This window comes from Cucumis sativus, chromosome 1 (genome assembly GCF_000004075.3).
Source record: "Cucumis sativus cultivar 9930 chromosome 1, Cucumber_9930_V3, whole genome shotgun sequence".
NCBI lineage: Eukaryota > Viridiplantae > Streptophyta > Magnoliopsida > Cucurbitales > Cucurbitaceae > Cucumis > Cucumis sativus.
The window spans coordinates 21,423,879-21,446,375 of record NC_026655.2 but is presented as its reverse complement, the minus strand read 5'-3'; the positions used below and the strand labels follow the sequence as shown (position 1 = coordinate 21,446,375).

The 22,497-nt window shown below is 30.1% G+C and overlaps 4 protein-coding genes across 4 annotated transcripts; 2 read left to right on the top strand and 2 right to left on the bottom strand.

Annotated features, from left to right (window-relative positions):
* Positions 1–5,685: 5,685 nt before the first annotated feature.
* On the bottom strand, positions 5,686–6,957 carry LOC116401751 (phytosulfokines-like). Its single transcript, XM_031880229.1, has 2 exons — positions 6,760–6,957; positions 5,686–6,682 (listed from the first exon to the last, which is right to left on the bottom strand). Exons 1-2 carry the CDS (start codon positions 6,874–6,876, stop codon positions 6,542–6,544), a joined length of 258 nt encoding a protein of 85 aa, XP_031736089.1. The 5' UTR covers positions 6,877–6,957; the 3' UTR covers positions 5,686–6,541.
* A 1,762-nt stretch (positions 6,958–8,719) lies between these two features.
* On the top strand, positions 8,720–9,169 carry LOC105436301 (E3 ubiquitin-protein ligase ATL9-like). Its single transcript, XM_011661556.1, has one exon. The coding sequence runs from the start codon at positions 8,720–8,722 to the stop codon at positions 9,167–9,169; it is 450 nt and encodes a 149-aa protein (XP_011659858.1).
* Positions 9,170–12,675: 3,506 nt separating this feature from the next.
* On the top strand, positions 12,676–13,456 carry LOC101219604 (RING-H2 finger protein ATL39). Its single transcript, XM_004150983.3, has one exon. It carries the CDS (start codon positions 12,732–12,734, stop codon positions 13,251–13,253), a length of 522 nt encoding a protein of 173 aa, XP_004151031.2. The 5' UTR covers positions 12,676–12,731; the 3' UTR covers positions 13,254–13,456.
* Positions 13,457–17,956: 4,500 nt separating this feature from the next.
* LOC101219847 (RING-H2 finger protein ATL66) lies at positions 17,957–18,400 on the bottom strand. Its single transcript, XM_004150984.1, has one exon. It carries the CDS (start codon positions 18,398–18,400, stop codon positions 17,957–17,959), a length of 444 nt encoding a protein of 147 aa, XP_004151032.1.
* Positions 18,401–22,497: the final 4,097 nt, after the last annotated feature.

Below are 22,497 nucleotides of genomic sequence, written 5' to 3'. Positions count from 1 at the left end.
TAGATATTCTATTAAATTCATCTTTACTCAAGGCACAATACAAACAATTAATAGCCTTAGCATTAAAAGAACACTTTTTCATTTCATTTTCATCATATTCTTCTTCTAATTTAGGCGTACCAACATTTTTCATGGGTACATAAGGACCTTTAGCAACAATTAACCACAAATTATAGTCAATAGATTGCAAATAAATTTTCATTCTAGCTTTCCAATATGCATAATTTGAACCATCAAAATAAGGAGGTCTAGAAGTAAATTGACCTTCAACAATTCCATTTGCCAATAGGTTTGCCATAATGCTATAACAATAAAGTTTATCAAGAAATTAAAATTTCAAGATGAGCAACCTTGCTCTGATACCAATTGTTGGATCGGTATGGCAACCCTAGAGGGGGGTGAAAATAGGGTTTAAATAAACTTTTTGACAAATAAAAAGTAAAATCAACTTTTTGACTAAACATTTTCTGTCATCTACTTAGAACCATTGTTGGACTAACGTCGACAAAAGTTGTCGATGTTGAGGAGATGGTGGCCATGTTCCTCCACATACTTGCACATGACATGAAAAATCGTGTGATTTAAAGGAAATTCATGTGCTTGAGTGAGACAATTTTACATCATTTCAACATGGTATTGCTTGCAGTCATTCACTTACATGATGAGCTGTTGAAAAAACCACAACCAGTGACAAATGGTTGTACAGATCCAAGATGGAGGTGGTTTGTGGTTCATGTTTCTTTCTACAACTATGTACATCCACCGATCAAACGTGCGATCTAGTCATTAATCATTAGTTGTACGTTATATAATTGTCTTGGCCTATTAGATGCCCATTAGATGACACATACATCAAGGTAAACGTTCCAGCATGTGAGCGGCCTAGATATATAACACGAAAGGGCAAAGTTGCCACAATTGTCCTTGGTGTATGTGATACAATATACAATTTTATGTTCGTATTAGCCGGCTGGGAAGGATTGGCTGCTAACTCACATATTCTTCGAGATGTCATTTCAAGACCGAACAGACTAAGGGTGTCGAAGAGTAATTACTTGCAAAATTGTATATAGAAGTACAAATTTTCCATTATCAGTTACGTATTTTTAATCGTCGAATGTGCTCACAAGCTATTACTACCTAGTCGATGGCGGATACCCAAATGCTAAGGGTTTCTTGGCACCATACAGAGGGAAACGCTACTACCTGCAGGACTGGTGTGGTGTTGAAAATGCACCATCAACTGTGAAAGAGTTCTTTAATATAAAGCATTCTTTTGCATGAAATGAAATAAGAGCATTTGGTGTCCTAAAGAGTCGATGGGCAATGCTGTAAGAAAAGTCGTACTACCCGTAGAAGTCTAATGTCGGACGATACTTGCATATTGTCTACTGCACAACCTCATCAACCAAGAAAGGAAAAACTTTGATGTACCTGATGACAAAGATGAGAGTGATTCAACCCACACGACTACTGTCGAAAACGATATACAATACATAGAGACCTTCAACCAGTGAAGTCAATGGAGGGACAAGCTTGCAGATGAAATGTTCACTGACTGAGAGTTGCGTAATCTGTAGCACGACTAGTGTAGCCATAGTTTTTTTTGTTAATGAATGACTTGCATCTTCTTTTGTCATATTTTTTTTAAATTTATTTTTATCGAATCTATTGGTTTACAATGGTTGCGATTGACAATATGTTTGTTTTCTAAATGCGTAATGACTTATATGTGTGTATGTCATAACCATAGCGAACTTAATGGCACTAATATGTTTACATTCATTTTATAGCATGACAACTTCAGCAAGAATGCCAATGCACAGTTGAACGAAATAGGAGGAGGCAACCCTAGTTGAGTGCCTCGTCGAGTTAGTCAACGCCAGTGGTTGGAGGTCCGACAACTGGACCTTTCGACAACGGTACCTTAGTTAGCTTGCAAGAATGATGGCATGTAAGAGTCCAAGACGTAACATCCAAGCAACAACTATCGGTAGTCGCATAAAATTGCTTAAGAGAACGTTCTACGCTCTAGCGGAGATGCGTGACCCGTCTTGCTGTGGATTTAGATGGAATGATGAAGTAAAATGCATAGTTGTGGAGATGGATGTGTTTGACGATTGAGTGAAGGTAAGATATTATTTATGTCATCTGCTATTGTAATAGATAAAATAAAAGTTATAAATTTTTTTTGTAGTACTTTCTGATAAAAGAAAAACCAAGACTATTATAATAAAATAAAGACTTAGTTTAATTGATTATTAGACAAATTGAGGTTGAAACTTTCTATCAATGACAAAAGAATAAAATAAAAATAAGTTAAACTTTGTTACATATTTGGACAAAAATATAAATTAAATAAAAAGTCAAAATCAATTCGTCGTGGACACTATGTGTGCATATATATAATTTTCTTGGTCTTCTTGTCATTTAGGATACAAATTGAAAGAGTGTTATGTATGTTGTAGATCTATTAATGTTTCATGCCTTCTACCACACATTATTGTATATATCATTATTTATATACATTTCCTTTTGTCAATTATATTATATCCAAATATAATACATTTTATTATTGTACATTCAAACAACATTAATATGCATTATATAAAATATCAATTACAATCTCAAACGTAAATTGTTTGATCTTTTGAAATGTTACGATCGTTAAACTAAAATAACATATCCTATTATATTTGAATTGTTGAAACAAAATAAATTACTATGTAATTGTTTGCAAAATAATATTATATTTAGAAACATATGAACAGAGGTATCCTTGTAAACTTTGTAAACTTTAGTTGCATGATTATACAATAAAACTCTAACATTGTATACAACAATAAGTGTCAAGATTTTTGAATTAGATGATTTTACAAATTAAACTTAGATAAAGAATCACATACCTTGATCCATGAATGGTCTTCTAAGGGATTGTATTTCTCTCAATTGGCCTTCCTTAATAGACACGACAAGAAAATGGAGATATCGCGACGCTAGACACGACTTCGCTAAAAGCAACATTGCCGTTGCTAGACTTTCCGCGACGTCCATGTTAACAAGTCACGAAATACAACATTCTGCGACGTCTGAAAAACGAACGTCGCGGTAAGTGTACTAATTAATTTATTGTTTCACTTTTCTATGACGTCTCTCTCGTACACGTCGTGGAGAGCCGAAACGATTCATTTTGGTCAAGGCTTTTCGCGACGAACGTCGCAGAAAGCTGAATATTTAAATTGTTTTTACACTTTCCGCAACGTGGCACCCTCCGACGTCGCGGTAAGTCTAACCCTAATTTCATATGATAATCTTTTTGCGACACGCCTCTACAAGACGTCGCGAAAAGTGAAATGATTATAAACCTTTATGCGACGTCGTGTCCTTGTACGTCGCCGAACGTCGAAACATCAACCAAATGATTCGACTTTCTGCGACACAACGGTGATGCACATCGCTGATAGTCAAAGGTATTAATTTCATTGCTCGACCTTTCGCGACGTAGTGTCCTTCGACGTCACCGAAAGTCAAACATAATTAAACCGCGACGTCACCTACCTCCTACGTCGCAGATATCGACTTTCTACGACGTTTTCGAAGACGTCGGGGAAAGTCTTGCCTATTTCACTGAATTCATTCAACAATTCTCTCATAATTCATTCACAATCCAAATTTTTGAGAGAGAAAGGGAGAAAGTTCGAGGTTGCCAAATTTCGCCGTCGCTGTTGTCGTCCCTCACCGCTACACTGCCTACTGCCGTCTTGAAGTTTTTTTAAAATTTTTATGAAATGTTTTGAATTATATAATCAATTTTTTAGATTGAACACATTTAATCTATTATTTCATTTCATAATGATTAATATTTTCATTTTAATCAATTTATTTCATTGAGTTTTACTAATGCCAAAATAATGATAATAAAATTATTTTTTAATAATATATATATATATATATATATACTTCGCGATATGTCGGCATCACAAAATGCTTCGACGACGCCGACGTCGTGGAAGCCTTCAGCAACGTCGAGGTTGCAGAAGCCTTATGTAATGTAATGGGTCGTGCGCGGGTGAAACCTTCCTCGATGTCGTGCTGAGATGTGTCGCGGAAAGTATCCCCAATGCGCTTTTTGCGACGTAGTTGCCGACATCGTTCACGACGTGGTGGTAGCCTTTCGCGACGCAGTTTAGGATTTTTGGTAACATTTCTGTGCGTTGGGGAAGACCGTTATTATTGTAGTGATAATTAATTTTCTTGATGGAAAGATTGAAATACTTGAATGAGATAATGAGAGGACCAATCCCTAAAATTCTATTTATAGACACGACCTATCATGGTGTTTAACTATGACATTATCTTTTTATATAATGGACCCTAAAAAGATAAAATGGCATATAATGCACATGAGCCACATTAGCAATAATATTATATTTAAAATAAATCGAACGTTCTCCCACTTGGTCCATCCACATTATTTACCATATACGTTCATAGACATAATGCGCAAATTAAACTTCAAAACATATCATGTCAAGTCAAAGAAACTACTAAAGGATCATGGTAGTCATACATCATTGCATTAACATACTCCCTTCCATGTAGCACTCAAATAGTTCTTCTATTAACATGATTCATAATAAAGATAATCAATAATGGTCCAACAGTAAGTGCCTTTATTAAAGACGATGTCCTATTTAACATAATTTATTTATGTATATACTAATCATAAGAATAGAACAATGAGATATAATCAGAAACAATAAATAAATGAGCTCAATGTGTCAAATAACATCATCTTGATTTCAATAATGATATCTACTAAAGCCTATATGTTTAACATTATCATTGAATGTCTTTAATGGCAATCCTTTAGTTATTAGATCTGAAATCATAAGTTTAGTGATAATGTGTTTGATTGACATTCTTTGTTTTTGAACTTCTTCTTTAACACAAAGTATTTTAATTCCATAAGTTTAACACCTTTAGAATACTTGTTGTTTGTTGAGAAGAAAACTAGTAAAGAATTATCCCTATAAATTCTCAACTGCTTGGCAATATTGTCCACAATTTCAAGCCTTGAGATAAAGTTGTGCAGCCATAAAACATGAACTATAGCCTCAAAGCATGATACAAATTCAACCTCCATAGTGGATACAACAACAATACACTGCTTCACACATTTTCATGAAATTACTCCTTTAACTAATAGGAACAAATAGTAAAAAATGGACTTTTGTGTATCCACACATCCGACAAAATCTGAATATGAATATCTAATCACCTCAAGGTGATCAAATCTCTTGTAAGTAAGCATGTAGAAGAGGCATTCTAATTAAACTGTAACACACCATATTTTAGGTATCTTTCACAACTTAATTTTCAAATGTTATTAAGTTTTAAGGATTATTGGTGTTATTTTATTTTAGTTTTGTGTGGAAAAGATTTTAATTCGAAGGAAAATAAAATATATTATTTTAAGGATTATTGGTGTTATTATATAAAATAATAATAATAATTACTATTATTTTAAAAATAAGTGGTTTGGAATCGTGTGTGCCCTCATCTCTTATCCCCATTCTTCTTCACATTTCTACAGCCACCGCCACTTTGAGCCTCCGACCACTTTCCCTAATCGTCTGTCGCCTGTCCCTTCACTTATCCGTTCGACAACTCCATGACTGTCGAAGCCTTCGTCGTTGTAACACCGGTCACCAAAGCTGTAACGTCTCGTTTACGCATTTTTCTCCACCTGACGTTACTTAAGGCGTTGCGTCACTCAGCCGATGCGTCTCCATTTCGCGTGGCATTGAACGTTATCGACAGACCAAATCTGACTTCATTCATCGCCGTTTTGCCTTTTGTTTTGCGTCAGTCGAGCCACAATCTTATCCACGCACGGCTTCAACTTGTGCCGTTCAGATCTCTATTTTCTTGCTAAGTCGTGACTCCCCATTTTCCAATCGTGGGTTGCAAGTCGTCGTCCACTTCCATTGATCACTCAAATTTGTTTGTACGCTCTCTTTCACGTTAGTTTCGAGCATCACTGCCTCTGCCTAGTTGTGGGTAGTTGTGGTAGTAGTGGAGCCTTATTAATTGTGTAGGAAGTGGAGCCTTATTAATTGTTTTTAAATTTATTGTGAAGTTACGAATAAAAGTTACATCTAAAAAGGGTGAGATTGAATCCCACAACTCCAACTCAACCATCAAGTTGTAAAGAAACAAACACAAATGAGAACCATAGTAACCATAGGTATGAATGAATTAAAGAATACTATTTTGTTAAGTTTGTTTGTACTCAACAAAATAGAATTAGAAGAAGAAAATCTTTTTTTAGAAGCATGTACTGTCGCGTGTGTGGCTGCAAGTGTTTTAGGGAAAAAAGAATATGTGCATTATTTATGAGCAAAAAGAAGAAAATATATCCAAAAATAACTAAATTGAATTGACGTCAAACGGATGATCTTTGTTTATTTTTATTATATGAAAGTGTAAGTAATGATCAAACAAAAGAGAAAAGAAAAGAAAATATGAGCGGTATAGTTCATGGCTCGGTTGGATTATCACAAGTATAAACGTAATCAGTATGAGCCTGTAAGGTTCTTCGAATAAGACAATCTTCTTTCCCTGGTCCTTCACATGGTTCATCGTTATTTTGATCAGCGACGAGCTCTTGAGAAACAATCTAATAGGGAAGAATGAAATAAAAGAATTATATCAATGAGGTTTGAAGGGAGATTTTTGAAATAAAAATAAACTTACTCGATGTGGGGGTTCACATGAAGTGGTAGCTTGAGAGGATGGTATGATGATGAGGGACATTATTGTTACAAGTGCTGCAAGAAGGATGATGAGAGCTGGGAGATTAATCTTCGACATATTTCTGTGAATTGGAAATATGAATTAAGAGTGGAGGAAAAAGGATTATAATTGTGGGCTTTTAAACACAGAATTGAAAACCAAATATGGTTGATGGCAGAGATAATTAGGAGAGGTAAGAGAGAGATTTGAGAATATAACAGAATATGAGTAGGATACCCTGTAATACTGAATATGGTGAATTTTTGTTATTCCTTGTGTCTCAATATATATCAAGTTTGGTGTATAAAAAGTAAAAAGATGTTTACACCAAAACCAAATAACACATGAAGTGTACTAATAATATCACATCCCCATCTACTTTTCATATATTAACATCAAAGATTTCTTCAACAACTTAGAGTGAGGGGTTTGAACTTAAGACATCTTGGGTTTTTTACTTAATATAGATGTCAATTATATTACTTAAATATAATTTTAAGTAATAAATGTGAGGATGAGACAATGCATATATTTAATTTGTATTTATTTTTATTTTTATATTGATCAAATAATAAATCATTTCAACTTTTATGTGCAATAAGTATTTTTTTATATAAAAAAATGTTTCGTGAGTACCTGAGCATGTTGGGTTCTTTTATTTTCTTATAATAATCAACACATACAAAAAAACTAATTAATAAAAACAATTTACGTCTAAAAACAAAAAAGATATCGATAAAGTTTAAGATTTTGACAAATTGGTAAAATAGTTTTTTTAAAAATTGATTCTCTTCTTAACTAATTTTGTAGATAAAATTGTGTTTGTTTTTCTTGAAAAATTGGTAAATATAATCAAATAGAAAAAATTTAAATATAATATTATAAAATTCAAGGTTTTATTGGTTTGACTTCACAATTCCCAATACATTCTATATCATTTCTTATTCTCTTACATACAAAAATTAATGGTTGTTAATCATGTACTACAAATTAAAAAAAAAAAACTAAAAGCATTATCGAACTTGATTTCACAAAATTGACATTGCATCATTACAAGCAATAGGGTGTTCCCCAGTACAGCCCTACGTCGCCCAAAACCCTCAACAACGTCGGAGAAGCTTTCCCCAAGGTCGACATTGATGTTGTCATGTATGTAAGATAAAACATGTCAAGGATTTATTTTTCTTGTATTTCATAAATCATGGGTTGTCTTTAAGAAAAATAGATAATTAATAACTTATAATTATTAATATAAAAAAGATTATTAGCAATATGTAAAAAAACACACATACTTCCAAAAACCTTTTTTCTATTTAAAAATTTATTGTTATAATAATTTACTTAATTTTTGTATTTTGTACTATGTAGAAAATATTTTATGAAAAATATACTTAATAAGAACATGATGAAAAATATAATATACTTATTTGAAAATATCCTTAAAAATGTTTGATTTATTGTGTATATTACAGTACCTAATATGTCTATTAAACAAATAATTTATTAGCACAATTTGTATGATATATTTTAAACTCTAAATAACTCTATAAAACTAAAAATAGGTTATAGTTATATATAAAATTAAATATTATAATTTTTTTAAAAAGAATAGTTTAAAATTTTAATAAAAGTTTGACAATTAACGTGCTATTACTGGTTCCCATTAGGAACTAGTAATAAATATTATAATCTTCGATTTATGTATTAATTAAATTATAAGAATTCTCATTTCCATTTCCCAATAGGAAATTGATATAATTCTCCATTCTCGTTTCCTATTAGGAAACTAATTTAATTCCCCCTTTTCCAAAGCCTATAAATTCAAAAATCACTCTCTCTAAATTTAATCAGATTCACAAAATTAATTTCAAGCTGAATTACAATTAATAAAATGTCATCTCCAAATTTTTTTCCGTCCCTCATGCCGTTGTCACCGTCGCCTCTGCCGCCATTGCACTCTCCAATCCTACTTCCTGGCTTCTTTATGGTTTTGTTGACGATCTCCATGCTTCTTCTCATTGTGCTATTTTTATTCATTGCCATTTTATGTACAAAACGATCCGCCAAATCTGATAGGGAAGAGTTGTCGGAGAATCTGGACATTGAAGCACCGATTTTTCATTACAACGAAGTTGAAGGCGGCGAACAAGAATGTGCGATTTGCCTTTGTGAAATTGAGGAAGGAGAAAAGTGTAGAAAGATGAAGACGTGTGGTCATGTGTTTCACAAAGACTGCATTGACCGGTGGTTTAAAGTGAATGGCCATTGTCCAATTTGTCGGACCTCCGTTTGTGTGGTAGTCATTGATCGCGGTGGAAATGCCATGGCTTCTTCTTCATCTTTACCGACCCCCTTCATCAACCGAATTTAATCTCGACACTGATCAACTTTGTGATCACAATGAAGCAAGCAAAGTAGTAAATACTAAATATATAGAGTCCTTTTATGTTCTCTTTCCTAATGTTTTGTAGCTACATTGAGTTGAATTGACTGAAACGAAATCAACGACCCTACTTATGTCTCATATACACATACATACTATATTAGAGCTTACATGAATCTAATAATAAAAGAATATATTAACCACGTACTTCTATTTTGAGTCCATTAGTAAATGAGTGTACTAAAAACAACTTGACAAGATGAGCTTATACTATCAACTTTAAATGTCAAAAGTGATTCAATTCTGTTGTCGTACATATTTAATTCAATACCTTAAAAAAACCTATATCAACCAATCTTAATTATAGGAAAAAATGCTCCTCAATCTCATATTTTATGACTACTATATTGATTTTAGAAGCATTTTTAAATATAGCAAAATAAATAAAAATATTTGTAAAATATAACAAATGTTAAATTCTATCAATGAAGAGTTATCACTATGGGGTCAGAGTTATGGTAACTCAACCATTGTTTAGAGAAAGAGTAATCATAACCTCTTTTCCTCACTCTCTTCTTTCTTAATCTCTCTTCAACTTTCCAATCCTACCTTGTCAACTTCACCATCCTTTTATTATTTCATTTTTTGGAAAAAAATTTACTCATTTATTTATCAAATGTCATTTGTTTTTAATTAATTTAATAATCTTAAAAGAATATTCTTTTTAATTTATTTTATTTACAAAATTAATTTTAATTAAATATTAATTGTAATTAGTTTACGCATTTTGTTATCGTATTTATTTTTAAAATCTTTTTTTATTATTTCATGTCTTTTATTTGTTTTTCTTATTTTATTTGTTTTTCACCTTTTCAAATATTTTATTTGAAAACTAATCTATCATTATCTAAACTATTTTGATAAATTTAAGTTAAATAAATTTCTGAAAAAATGAATTTTATTAAATTTACAAAAAATAAAAACAAAATCAAATCAAACGGTTTAATATTAAATTAAATAACTTTTGAATTCTTAAATAACCTAAAAAATATTTAAGTATTTAAACTTTAAACTTATAAGAATTTTCTTTTAAAAAAATCAATTTAATGGCTAGATTTTATTTAAGATTTATTTTAATTAAATTTTAAATCTAAATTGTTTTACCAAATTATGCGTTTCTCTTTCTTCTTCCTTGTTTTTATATATTTCATTGATTCATTATCATTTTTATCACTTTTACTACTCCATGGCAGAACGATCCCCTAATTTAAAAAGAGTGAAATAAACATAATGTTTACACAAGAAGAAAACTGAGAAATTTTTATCTTTAAAAGAAAAAAAAATAATTTATTCAACTTACTTTTAAAAAAAAAATGAAAATTTTATGTCGTATTTAAAGAAATTAAAACAAATTTTTTTATGAAAACTAGAACGATTGGTAAATTAAATATACAAAACTTGTGTATTGGAGTTAGAATATGAATTTTTTTAAAAAAATTAATAATTTTTTTACACGTAAAAAAAGTTAAAAGTTGATGTCGTATTTAAAAACAAAAAGACTTAAAATTGTTTCACTAAAATAGAACATTTCGAGAAATTAATTATACGAAATCTGTATATTGGATTTAGAATACAAATTTTTTTAAAAAATCAATAAATTATTTTCACTTAACGATTATGTAAAAAAATGTTGGAAATAGACGTCACATTTAAAGAAATTAATGAATTCTTTTTTTATGAAAATAGGATAATTTGATAAATTAAATATACGTAATTCGTGTTGGATTTATAATACGAATTTTTTAAAAAGATATAGGAGAAAATAAATTTTATAACACTACCTACCTAATCCTTCATCAAACGCATCTTATCACATATTATCATAACACTAACCCTCCATAAAAATTGTAACAAGAGTTTAAAATATCTTACTATGATAAATATGTGATCTAAGTCTTAATTTTACAAAAGAAATCGATTTCCATGGATATTTATGAAAAAAACTTTAAAAATAAATTTAAATTATCACGTAAATATTTTACTATTTTAAAATGAGTAAACATATCTATTATTTATATCAATGTCACGTTGATGTTTATATTTTGTGATTGGTGGACTGTTTTGAGATGTAATGGAAATATCAATTCAATTATTTGATATCGAACCATGGAAATGTGAAAATATTGGTAGAAATATCGACATAAATTTAAAACTATGATTTTAATTTAAAATTTTAGTTTTTATTTTGGGTGCTAAGAAATTTGGAGTAATTAGTGTATTTTTTAAAAAATTTGATGGTATTTATGAAACTTTTGAATAGTCTATGAATATTTCTAAAACAAAAGTTTCCAATGATATTTTCGAACTGTTTTACAAAATTGGAAGACATTTTTTAAACTTTTAAAAGTTTAGGAGCATTGCTAAATCACAAATCATAGACTTTATTCATCACAAATTTTCTTGATTTCCATTATGTAACTAATAGTAAATTAATATAAATAACATTAAATAGAAATATAATATATATATATATATATATATATATATACACACATGTGTGTGTACGTATGTATGTATTTGTAATTAAATTCACAAGATTTCCCCCTTCACTTACAGAATCTATTATTATTTCTCCTTTTCCTAAACTTACACAATAAGTTTAAATCCGTTCTCTATAAATTCAAAACAAGTTCAATGTGTATTTTAATTATTAGTTTCTCTCCTACAAAACATTTAAAATGTCTAAATTTCCCCCATTCCCAACTATTTTTACACCTTTTATTCCATCCCCATTGTCGCCATCATCGTTGTTTGGATTTATGTATTTGGTCTCGATCTTCATATTGCTTCTCTTTATATTCTATTTACACAAAGTCAATATCTTTAATATAAGAGTTGTAGACCTAACTGCAGAGAGTTGTCAAATAATGTGGAGACTGAAGCGCCAATTTTCAATTATGACGAAATCAACAATAAAAAAGAATGTGTAATATGCCTTTTTGCATTTGAAGAAGGCGAAAAGTGTAGAAGGATGAATGTCTGCAAACATGTGTTTCATAAAGATTGTATTGACGAGTGGTTTATGGTGGAGCACCATTGTCTACCTTGTCAGAACGTCATTTGTGCAGTTGACTGTGATGAAAATAATATGGATTCTTCTTCTTCAATCACATCCGATAGAAATTATTACAATTTTTTAGGAACTGTTTGGTAGACAATCTAAAATCAATCTAAAATATTATTATATAAATTTGTTGATCTATGTTTTCAAATTTTGCTACTACTTGAACTACATTATAATTTAATCTCATCGAGCTTAGGGTTTAGTCGATGATATTTGAAGTTTTTTTTGGTAAACTTTAAAAGTACATAATACAATTACAGAAATACCCTTACCCAAAATGAGCCTTGAGAAGGCCCATAGAAATGGGCTGTCATTAAGAATTGAGAAGGCCCAGTAGAAGATCTCTCATTAATGCTAAAGAATCTCATTCCTTTTACAACTCTTTCACTCTTCCAAAAACGCATCACTGAAAAAAAGAGGAAACAAATGAATTCTCCGACGGCCGTATCTCCAACAACCATGCCTCCACCGCCTCCACCTCCTGACGAGTTACCCGTCGACGTCCTCTCAACTCTAGATCTCGACTTCCTAAATTTCGCAGGACTCTCCGCTCTGGCTTTGATGTTCCTCTACTTCGTTTTCACCTGCTGCGAACGGAAATACTGGAACCGAAACGGCGATATCGAAGGCGGACGGTTGCCGACGGTAACGATGGATGAATCTCCGGCTTCAGAAACAGAGGATTCACCGAGAAGACGGCCGTCTTCGAGGGCGGTGATTTCGACGAGGCTGTTTCAGTACGGAGTGGGAGGAGGAGTAATAGGGAAAAATGCGGATTGTTCGATTTGTTTGGATGAATTTACCGAAGGTGAGATTTGTCGAATGCTTCCGAAATGCAAACATGTTTTTCATCGGTTTTGTATCGATCGATGGCTTCCCAATGAACGCAATTGCCCTGTTTGTCGTTCCCCTGTTTATGTTCGTCTCGTTTATTCATTTCCTTCTTGAGCTTTTGTTTTCATTCAATTGTGAATAATTCTTTTTGTTTGAGTTTCATTGGTTAGTTGGATTCGATTAATATTTAATTCATTCGTATTCTTTTTTTTTTCTTCTTTTTGAAAGAATCAAAAGCTGATTATTGATTTGTTAGTTGTAGTGAATCATAATTTGTTTTTGTGTTTTAGATGTGTATGGATCGATTATTTCATTGACTCATTCTTTTCTATTTTAATTTTGTTGTTTTGGTGTGTAATTAATTAGTTTAATCTCCCCCTCCAAATCAGAGTTGAACTTAATTAGCTCACACCAATGGATATCTTCGTAAGATTCACCTAACTTTTTGTCTGGATTAATGAAATTTACTTCCTATTTGCATCCACTATGGTGATACTTTCTAATTTATTATAAACTTTTTAGTTTAGGTAATATTTTGATGCTAAATTTGTCAAATTATTCATTAGTAGATGGTACACTACTTATTTTATATATAATTAATTGTGGATTCAACATGCCTAATTGATAAGATTTTGCACAAGCATCAACGTATATTAAAATTAGTTAAATGAATGCACCAAATACTATCTCAAAGTTCAAGATTGTTGCATTCACCTCAATGGCAAAGAGAGTAAGATGCATTTTGATTATGTTTACTACCAAAGTTGAAAGTTAATTGGTGTTTCCTTTCAAATCCTAATGAAATATAAATTATTTTTTCTATTTCTAATAATTAATTAAAATGTAGTAAATGAATAATGTTATCAGAATTGAAATATACCGTAACCTCATTGATATTTGTTAACAATTATCACTACTATTCTCATGATCATTAGCACGAAACAGTAAAATCGAAGCCTATACTCTTAGAAAAACAATGATATAGGATACTCTTAAGGTCTTGACTACCATTATTGATATTATCAAATTAACAATCTCATATCTTCAATCACTATGGTGTAGATAATATATTTCTTTGTGGGACAAGTTGATTAGGATTACATGGTGTTAATAAACGACTAAAAACATAATTAAATGGGTACTATATGACCTTGATCTATGGTAGTCACCTACCTAAGATTTAATATTTTGAGTTTTCACCTACCTAAGATTTAATATTACATCGTAGGATCACACAGATTATATGGTAGTCACCTACATAAGATTTAATATTAGATTATATAGTAGTCACCTACCTAAGATTTAATATTTTGAATTTTCTTACAAACATCGTAGGATCACACATCTAATATTTTGAATTTTCTTACAAACATCGTAGGATCACACAGATTATCTTTTAAAATTAGTCGAGTCGATACACACGTAAAACTAATAAAATATTTATGGATATAAAAAAATATTTATATGAAGTAAAAAGAAAAAAAAATGAAACTATTTACAAATTATATATATATAAATAAAAATAAAAGCTAAAGAGAATTTAATAGTTGGTTTGTTATTAGTTTCAAATTATATAATTGAATGAATTGGTTTGTAAATAGTTTCAAATTATTTGTTATATTTGAAAATACTTCTATCTTTATTGAAAATTTATTCTCCAACACTTATTCTAGGTGAGACGAACTATTTACTTTATTTTTAATTTAAAAAAATGATAAAAAAATAGAACCTTCCATAAAATATTTACAATTGAAAAATCAAGCATAAAAAAACTTAAATAATTATTAATTAGAGACTAAAACAAGCCTTTTTGAAAATAATATGATAAGTAATTATAAAAAAAGGATATTATATATATTTAAAATAAAGAAAATAGTTTTATATATAAAAAAAGAAGAAAGTATGTTGATCCACCTCAAATAAAGTTAGAAATTTTTTAATAAAGACAAAAAAAAAAAGAAGAAGATACTTTTCTAAATAAGTTGAAAACTAGCCATTTGCACCCTTTTTAATTTCAAAACTACTCTCATTATCCAACTAGTCCTAAAATGGAACTTCAAAATTAATTCAATGTTTAGAACTAATCCCAAAATCGTACTTCAAAATTAATTCAAGAAAAATTGCATAAAATAACATTTTGAGAATATGCTATAGCAATTGTAGCACATTGTGAGATCTAGCAGGAGGCGCGGGCAACCCAATCTCTAACCTTGTTCATTGATCTCCGTTTTAGAATTTTGCAAATATGGCAAAATTTTCACTTTTCCATCTTAAGTTTGATATTATTCTTAAACTACCACTCAATAACTTATTTCTTTTCTCCTCTTTAATGTCCTACTCATTATTTATTTATGCTTAGGCCATAATTATTTGTTTAATCTTATACTAGAAAAATTATTTATTCTTTCTGTCTTAATCTTAATTTTAAAATATCAATAGTACAATAATTCTAATATGAATAATATAATATAATGGTTGTTGATTGTAGTAATTTAATTTCATTTGTGATTTTTTTTTACTTTCTTCGATGTGTATTTTGAGTTGAATTTGATTCTAAATAATTTTGTTTTATTTTTTACATTAATTTTTTTGGTTTTATTTTGTTTCAGTTTCGTATGTCAGTGTTGTGATATACTTATATAAAAATTATTGTACTACGTACTTTTTATTTTTTTTCAAATTTTATGCAATTAATTAGAGTATTATTAAGTATATGAATGATGTAACTCAGTGTATCATTATCAAGTGTATCAACAATATATTGTTAAAGCATATCAATAAAATGAACCATTATCAAGTATATGAATCAAGTTTACAAGTGTATATTAATAGTATATCAACTGTATAAGTGAAAAATACTAAATGTATATGCAGTGTATCAGATGTATCAAACATATATTAGTATGTTTCGGTATCGAGTGTATCAAAGAGTATCAAGTGCATGAAGTGTATCAATCAAATGTATCGGGTGTATAAAAAAATATCGGGTATATCAAAGGGTGTATTAGGTGTATCAGGCGTGTATAAGGTATATCAAACATATATTAATAACGAAGGTATTTGTGACATTTTATTTTTTGATGTGTTGGTTGAGCTTCGTTTTTTGCCATTTTCGTAAATAATAAAATGTGTGTGCTATGGACTTAATTATTATAACTTATTTTGTCATTTGTGCACGTGCCCCTTAATTCAATGTTAAGTGAAATAAGAATATATGAAAAGTTATTTAAAATAATTTTTTAAAAAATTTTACAAATATAGTAAAATATTAAAATCTTCAATCAAGATAGACTATTTTCCCGTGTCTAATACACACATAGACAAATAATAGTTTATGTTTGGTCAATAACATGATATTTATAATAGATCGTAATATTTTGTAAATATTTTAGTTTGTTGGGTTATATTTAAATATTTTGTAAATATTTTAGTTTGTTTGGCTATATTTAAAGTAACATAATTTAAAATTAGAAATAAAATTATTCCGAGAGAGAGAGGGAAGTTCCAAATCTATACAAATTATTAAAATTAATTAAACCAAAGTAATGGTTAAAATTAGACTCTAAATTATAAAAAATAAAAAAGAAAAAGAAATCAAACCCTCAAAATTGATTCAAATTGATCATATTATCTCTTTAATTCTTCCAACATATATAATCTTCCAAAATTCACGTCTCTTAAGAAGATCATCATCTTCCAACCGCCACCCTTCAACATCATAATTGCTATCTTCCGCCGTCGTTTATGATTTCCAACAACCAAAAGATGGGAATCTTGTTTGTGAGCGTCATTTGTATCATTGTAATCATCTTCCTTTTCCATTTCTACCATTACCGCCTTAGGCTTTCCCAAACAAGAACCCTAGACATCGAGGAACGACTCTACGAACACCGTACAACGCAACTCTTTACTCAAGTTCAAGCCCAAATCGTAATGCAACGTCAGACTAGAACGAATAACACGATGGAAGGCGAAGAACCTTCTTCTGCTGTCATGACGGTGGCTTACACAGTGAAGGATGAAGCCGGCTCGTAATGTTGCTGTGCCATATGCATCGAAGAGTTTGAGGATGAAGAGTTTTGTGGAGTTGTTGAGAGTTGTGGCCATTGTTTTCATATGGATTGTATGGATCACTGGCTTAAGATTGAGAGCCGTTGCCCATTATGTCGTTGTTTGGTTCATGCTGTATCTCATAATATTAGTAATTCCCAAGAAAATGAAGCTTAGATAATTGTGTGATTTTTAGTTGTTTTTTCTTCGTTACTTTCTATTATATATTTAAATGTCAATATTCTTTAGAATTAAAGCAAACATACATAGTCATTAAGGTTTAGTACACTTACAAAATTTACCTCTCCCAGGGAAGCTCGCTCACTCTAGCTGTTTTCATCTCTTTTTAATCAACTCATCTCCAAATTAACAATACCCAACGGGGTAAAACAATCTTTTTCTTACTCTATATTAATATAAAGAAAATTACATTAAATAATAAAAAATAGTCAACCACACCTTTATTTTGGGATATGATTAGACTTTATTAGCTTTTAAATTTGCTAGTAGTTATGTAAACTCTATTATCATATATATTTAATTTTGCAACCACCCCTATTCTCAAACTAAGATAGAGATGAAAAATGTAGGTTTTCAAAAATCAAATCTTCTCAAAACTATAATTTGTTGTGATCTTCAATGAACAAACTAGATGTACAATGAACTAATTAGTATATATTGTTATTCTTCAACTTTTCAAGTAAAAGTGACCAAATGAAATCCCAAAGTCTGATAATTAATCTTCTAAAAAAATGAAAGAAAATATATTATGGATTGACGACGACGCAAACGCAGCTTCGGCAAAGCGGACATTCCCGCTCCGTCCTGAGCCACCGATCGATGCAGCTACAATGAAATATATGACCACACTTTTTCATCCATTGGCATTTTTGGCCATCTTCAAATTTATTCAAGCAAATCACACATTCGTAATCATCATCATTCTCACTTCCCTTAGCTTCCCTGTAATAACTGAAAACCATTGTCTCAATCTGTACAATCTCCCGCTCTCGGAACACAGGCAATCGATCTTCGACCGTCCCAGTGTCGAATTCTGATTCATTATTTCCTGTTTTGAAGTAGAAAGTGAAGGAGAGGAAGTAGACTATAATGGCAAAACATATGGCTGCCAAAAGCTCAAAGTCATCAAAAATGGCTTCGAACCCGTTCGTTGGCATTGGAGAAGCGGCAATATACGGCGGGGGTGACATGATATATTTCTTTTAGAAGATAAAAGAGTTCACCAGAGAATAAGGAGGGGAAGTTTATGGATTTTATTTATAAGGGTTTTGTTTTTAAAAAAATTAATTCCTTCAGAAAAATCTTTAATCATTTAAATTTTTTATTATTATATTTTGATTTACCAAATCTTTTATTTGATGATAAATATTTTATTTCATTTTTGTATATATATGTGTGTGAGCGATTTTTTTCTTCTTTTTTATAGTTTGAAGACAAAGCGATTCAATGAAAATAAGTTGCATTGCATATTTTCATAGAAAATAATTGCTTGGAAATAATTTAGAAATTAAATCTCAATTTAAGCCATGGTTGAAAATGTGGTTGACCTAAATTAAATTCTTTTTATTATTATTATTTAATGTTCGTTTGGTTCTTTAGAAAAGATATAGATTTATTTATGTTAAAAAGACAATATTTTTCTTTTTCACACAAATCTTTTATCTATATTTTTAAATAATTTTTTTTTATTGAAGCTCTTAAATATGGGAACTCTACATTTGGTATTTCAATTACCATCTTTATTATGATGTATTATTAAAGATAATTTTTAGTTCGTATCGAAGATTGAAATAGTTAACAAATTCTCAGACGGAGTCTAAGATTCAAATATAAGGAGCCTCGGTTTATAGACAATTTGATTACTTTATAGACAAGTTGATTACTTTATTGACAAGTTGATTATTTTATTGAATCTTAATAATATTTCTTATCGGTAGGTGAAATTCACCAAATTGGATTAACAAACCCTTTTATTACTTTAGGTGTATATAGTTAAATTGATATTTTTTTTATTTTCTCGCTTATTTGGCACTGCCACAAAAAAACATGACCTGAAATACTTCACAATTCTAATAAATTTTGTTAAGTAAAATGGAAAAAAATGCATAATTTTTCAATACTTATAGGATAAAAGTTTTTTAAATGTGGAGAATTGTCTAATTTTTAAAAATTACAAAAATTTTATCCTCAATTGCATGATTTTCTAACGTTAAGGAAGAACATGTACCACAATCTCTTCTTCTTTATCTCTTTGCAATACTCGAAAAATGGATTTGAGTGACACAACTAATCAAGACACTGTGTCGTTGAAAATAAGAAAATAGGTAGGGTGGGGTGAGGTAAATTATGTCGTTGGAAATAAAAATAATATTATTTCTCGACACAATTCTATCGACGTAATTTAATTTGTTTTGGCACATTGAAAATAAAAATATGGATTACTTTTCGACACAATTCTATCAACATAATTTAATTTGTTTTGGCACAATTTTTGGGTCATTAACAAATTGTGTCATTAAACAAATTTCCAAATGAAAAAACCTCAAACTTTAAAAAAATTTAATTCCCCCCTCACCCAATTAAAAATAAATAAAAATCCCAACTTTTCTCTCAATCAAAAACTCTGCCAAGCCTTAATGCAATTTTTTTTCTCTCTACCAAAAACGCAAAAATAAAAATCTCATCAAACAAAGTGGGCTACCGCGTCGTTGCGAAAAACTTGCCTCCCAATTTTTTGCCACTCGTCGTCATCGATTCCACACTCTAGCCACTACCGTCGTTGCCGCCACAACAAGGCTTCACCGTTGAACCAACCAATCTAGCCACAGTCGTCGAATAAATTTATTTAGAAATATGCGTTTTAATGACACTTGAAATCAAGAAAAAAAGGGCGGGGGAACAAAATGTGCCGTTAGAAATAAAAGTACAATTTTTTGTGACAATTTTCTTGACACAAATTGAATTTTCTTGACAAAATTTTTGCGTCGTTAATTAACGACATAAATTATGTGTCATTAAAAATTACCCTAATAAAAAATCAATGTTTTCCTTCATTCGTATGCTTTCTGATTTAAAAAAACTCGACGCCTTCATCCCTCTGGCGAACCACAACCGAAAAAAACTCTTACTTCATCCCACGCCGCCGCTATCTTTCTCTCTCGTAAATGCTCTTTGACGACATTTTCCCCTCTTGCAAATGATCTTCACGATTTTTCCTCTCTTGCAAAAGCTCTCCGCCCGTCGTTTGAAGGAGCTCACCAAGTTTGCAAGTAGTTGAAGAACTCGTGGACCATGAGATCGATCAAGTCCATTTATAAGTTAGTTTGATTAGATTAGGACATAGTATTGCAATTAATTTATCTTTTGAATTATTTTAAAACATTTACTAATAATATAAGGTACATTTTTTATTGTCAATAAAAAAACTTTTCAAACATTAATACGGGGGTAAGTTGAATCATGTATGTAAAAAAAATGTGTTGTAACTTGAAAAATAATGATCCCAAACAAGTGTCGACATATAATGCTTGGAATAAAAACTATTTCGCATAAATAATTGTCATAAGCAAGAATTTTGGAGGAGAGGCATAGCCACTACCCCAGAACCAATGTAATCTAAAACTTCAAAATTAATACAAAATTTGTGTCCCCTACACCTTTAATAAATCTACAAAAATATGTTAAATATAAATCATTATTAATTAATTTGTGTACATGTTTTAGGCTCTAAATTATGTACAAAGTATTATTTTACAATATTATATAATTAATGCAAAATTTGTGAATATAAAGCAGTAAACCACAAAAATAAAACATAATAATGTCACATGCATGAGTATGAGTTAGGAGTGTTCGTAAAATTAGTAAGTATAGAAGAATGGACATATAAAATGGTAATCCAGTTCACTCAAACTACACCTACATCTAAGGATTAGAGTGCTCGATGAAAAAAATTTCACTTACAGATTTAAGCAATTCCAAAGGAATATTTGTATGCTAGTACATATTATTTAGACTCACAAAAAGCTTACTGATCTAATGAAGAATTTATGCTCCCCAAATTTAAGACAACCTTCAAACATGTTTTTGAACTCCCTTTAAGAAAGAGTTTTCTTCACTAGTGTATGGTGACATAGACACATGTATGATGTCGATTCTTAAACAGGTCAATCGAGCATCATAGAGAACAACTGTCATCATATAGGTACAACAGTACACAATATTGCCTGTCAGTTACAAAATGTCATCGTAAATAATTACCATCAAATATGCAACTTTTAATTATCATCATATAGTCCAACCGTGATTGTATCTTATGATAATACCCTAGGAAAGATGACAGTCGTTTGAAATCTGTGACTAGACATGTTATAGTGCTTTGTATCACATTTTTACATCCACAAGTATGCTTTGCTTCAATTAGAAGTTGATTATTCATCTATTGATTTTACTCCCTCTTTCTTCAACAAATACATTTTGAAGATATCCTTTTCCATTATTCGTGTTTAGAACAGGTGTGAATGAAATCCATAGACTTGAGTTAAGAAAGGAATATATTTGTGAAGCTTGTGATTTTGATATTATGTTTGTATTGTACTTTAAAGCACGAAGGGAAACAAACAACCATTGAAGCAAGGAATCTTGCTTTTTAATTGTCTCCCCTTTGCCTAAGGCTTTGAAGTCAGTCATATTTAGTGTTTTTGTTTTCCAAAGTTAAACAAAAATTTTAATTGAGTTTTCGTATCTTCCAAGTTTGAAGAAAGATTTTGTTTAGTCTCAAAATATAGTTTGAATTTGATTTCAAATATAATTTGTTTCTTAAGTGGTTTATTTTATTTTACCTTTTACAGCGACCAAAACTCTTTGCCCTTATGGTTACAGTGCAGGTTTAATGTTGGATGTATTTTGAAAATTTTGAAATTAATTTATAGATAATATCAATTTTTTGTATATATTAATTCAATAAGAACACCAATAGGAATGACCATGTTTAAACAGTAGTGTTTAGAAATGAACAAAAACAATATTAATGAATAAATTTATATTTTTTCAAAACTATTCAAAATATTTACAATTATAATTCTAAGTTTTGATAGAATCTAATTTTTTTTTTATTCAATACAATGTCCTATATTATAATAGGATTTAATTATTTTTAACAATGACATAAAATACCCCCATAAGTTTTTTTTTAACTATCTCCAATGCCCATGGCTAATGACTAAGGGTGTGATAGATAAAATAAAACTAAGATACAAAGAAATACTTTTTTAATAAAAAATATAAT

Bases quoted from the DNA above. Each gene is read 5' to 3' on its own strand.
- LOC105436301 (XM_011661556.1), top strand. From the start codon at position 8,720: ATGCCGTTGTCACCGTCGCCTCTGCCGCCATTGCACTCTCCAATCCTA.
- LOC101219604 (XM_004150983.3), top strand. From the start codon at position 12,732: ATGAATTCTCCGACGGCCGTATCTCCAACAACCATGCCTCCACCGCCT.
- LOC101219847 (XM_004150984.1), bottom strand. From the start codon at position 18,400: ATGTCACCCCCGCCGTATATTGCCGCTTCTCCAATGCCAACGAACGGG.
- LOC116401751 (XM_031880229.1), bottom strand. From the start codon at position 6,876: ATGTCGAAGATTAATCTCCCAGCTCTCATCATCCTTCTTGCAGCACTT. The intron at 6,683-6,759 runs GTAAGTTTATTT...CTTCCCTATTAG, and splicing joins CATGTGAACCCCCACATCGA to ATTGTTTCTCAAGAGCTCGT.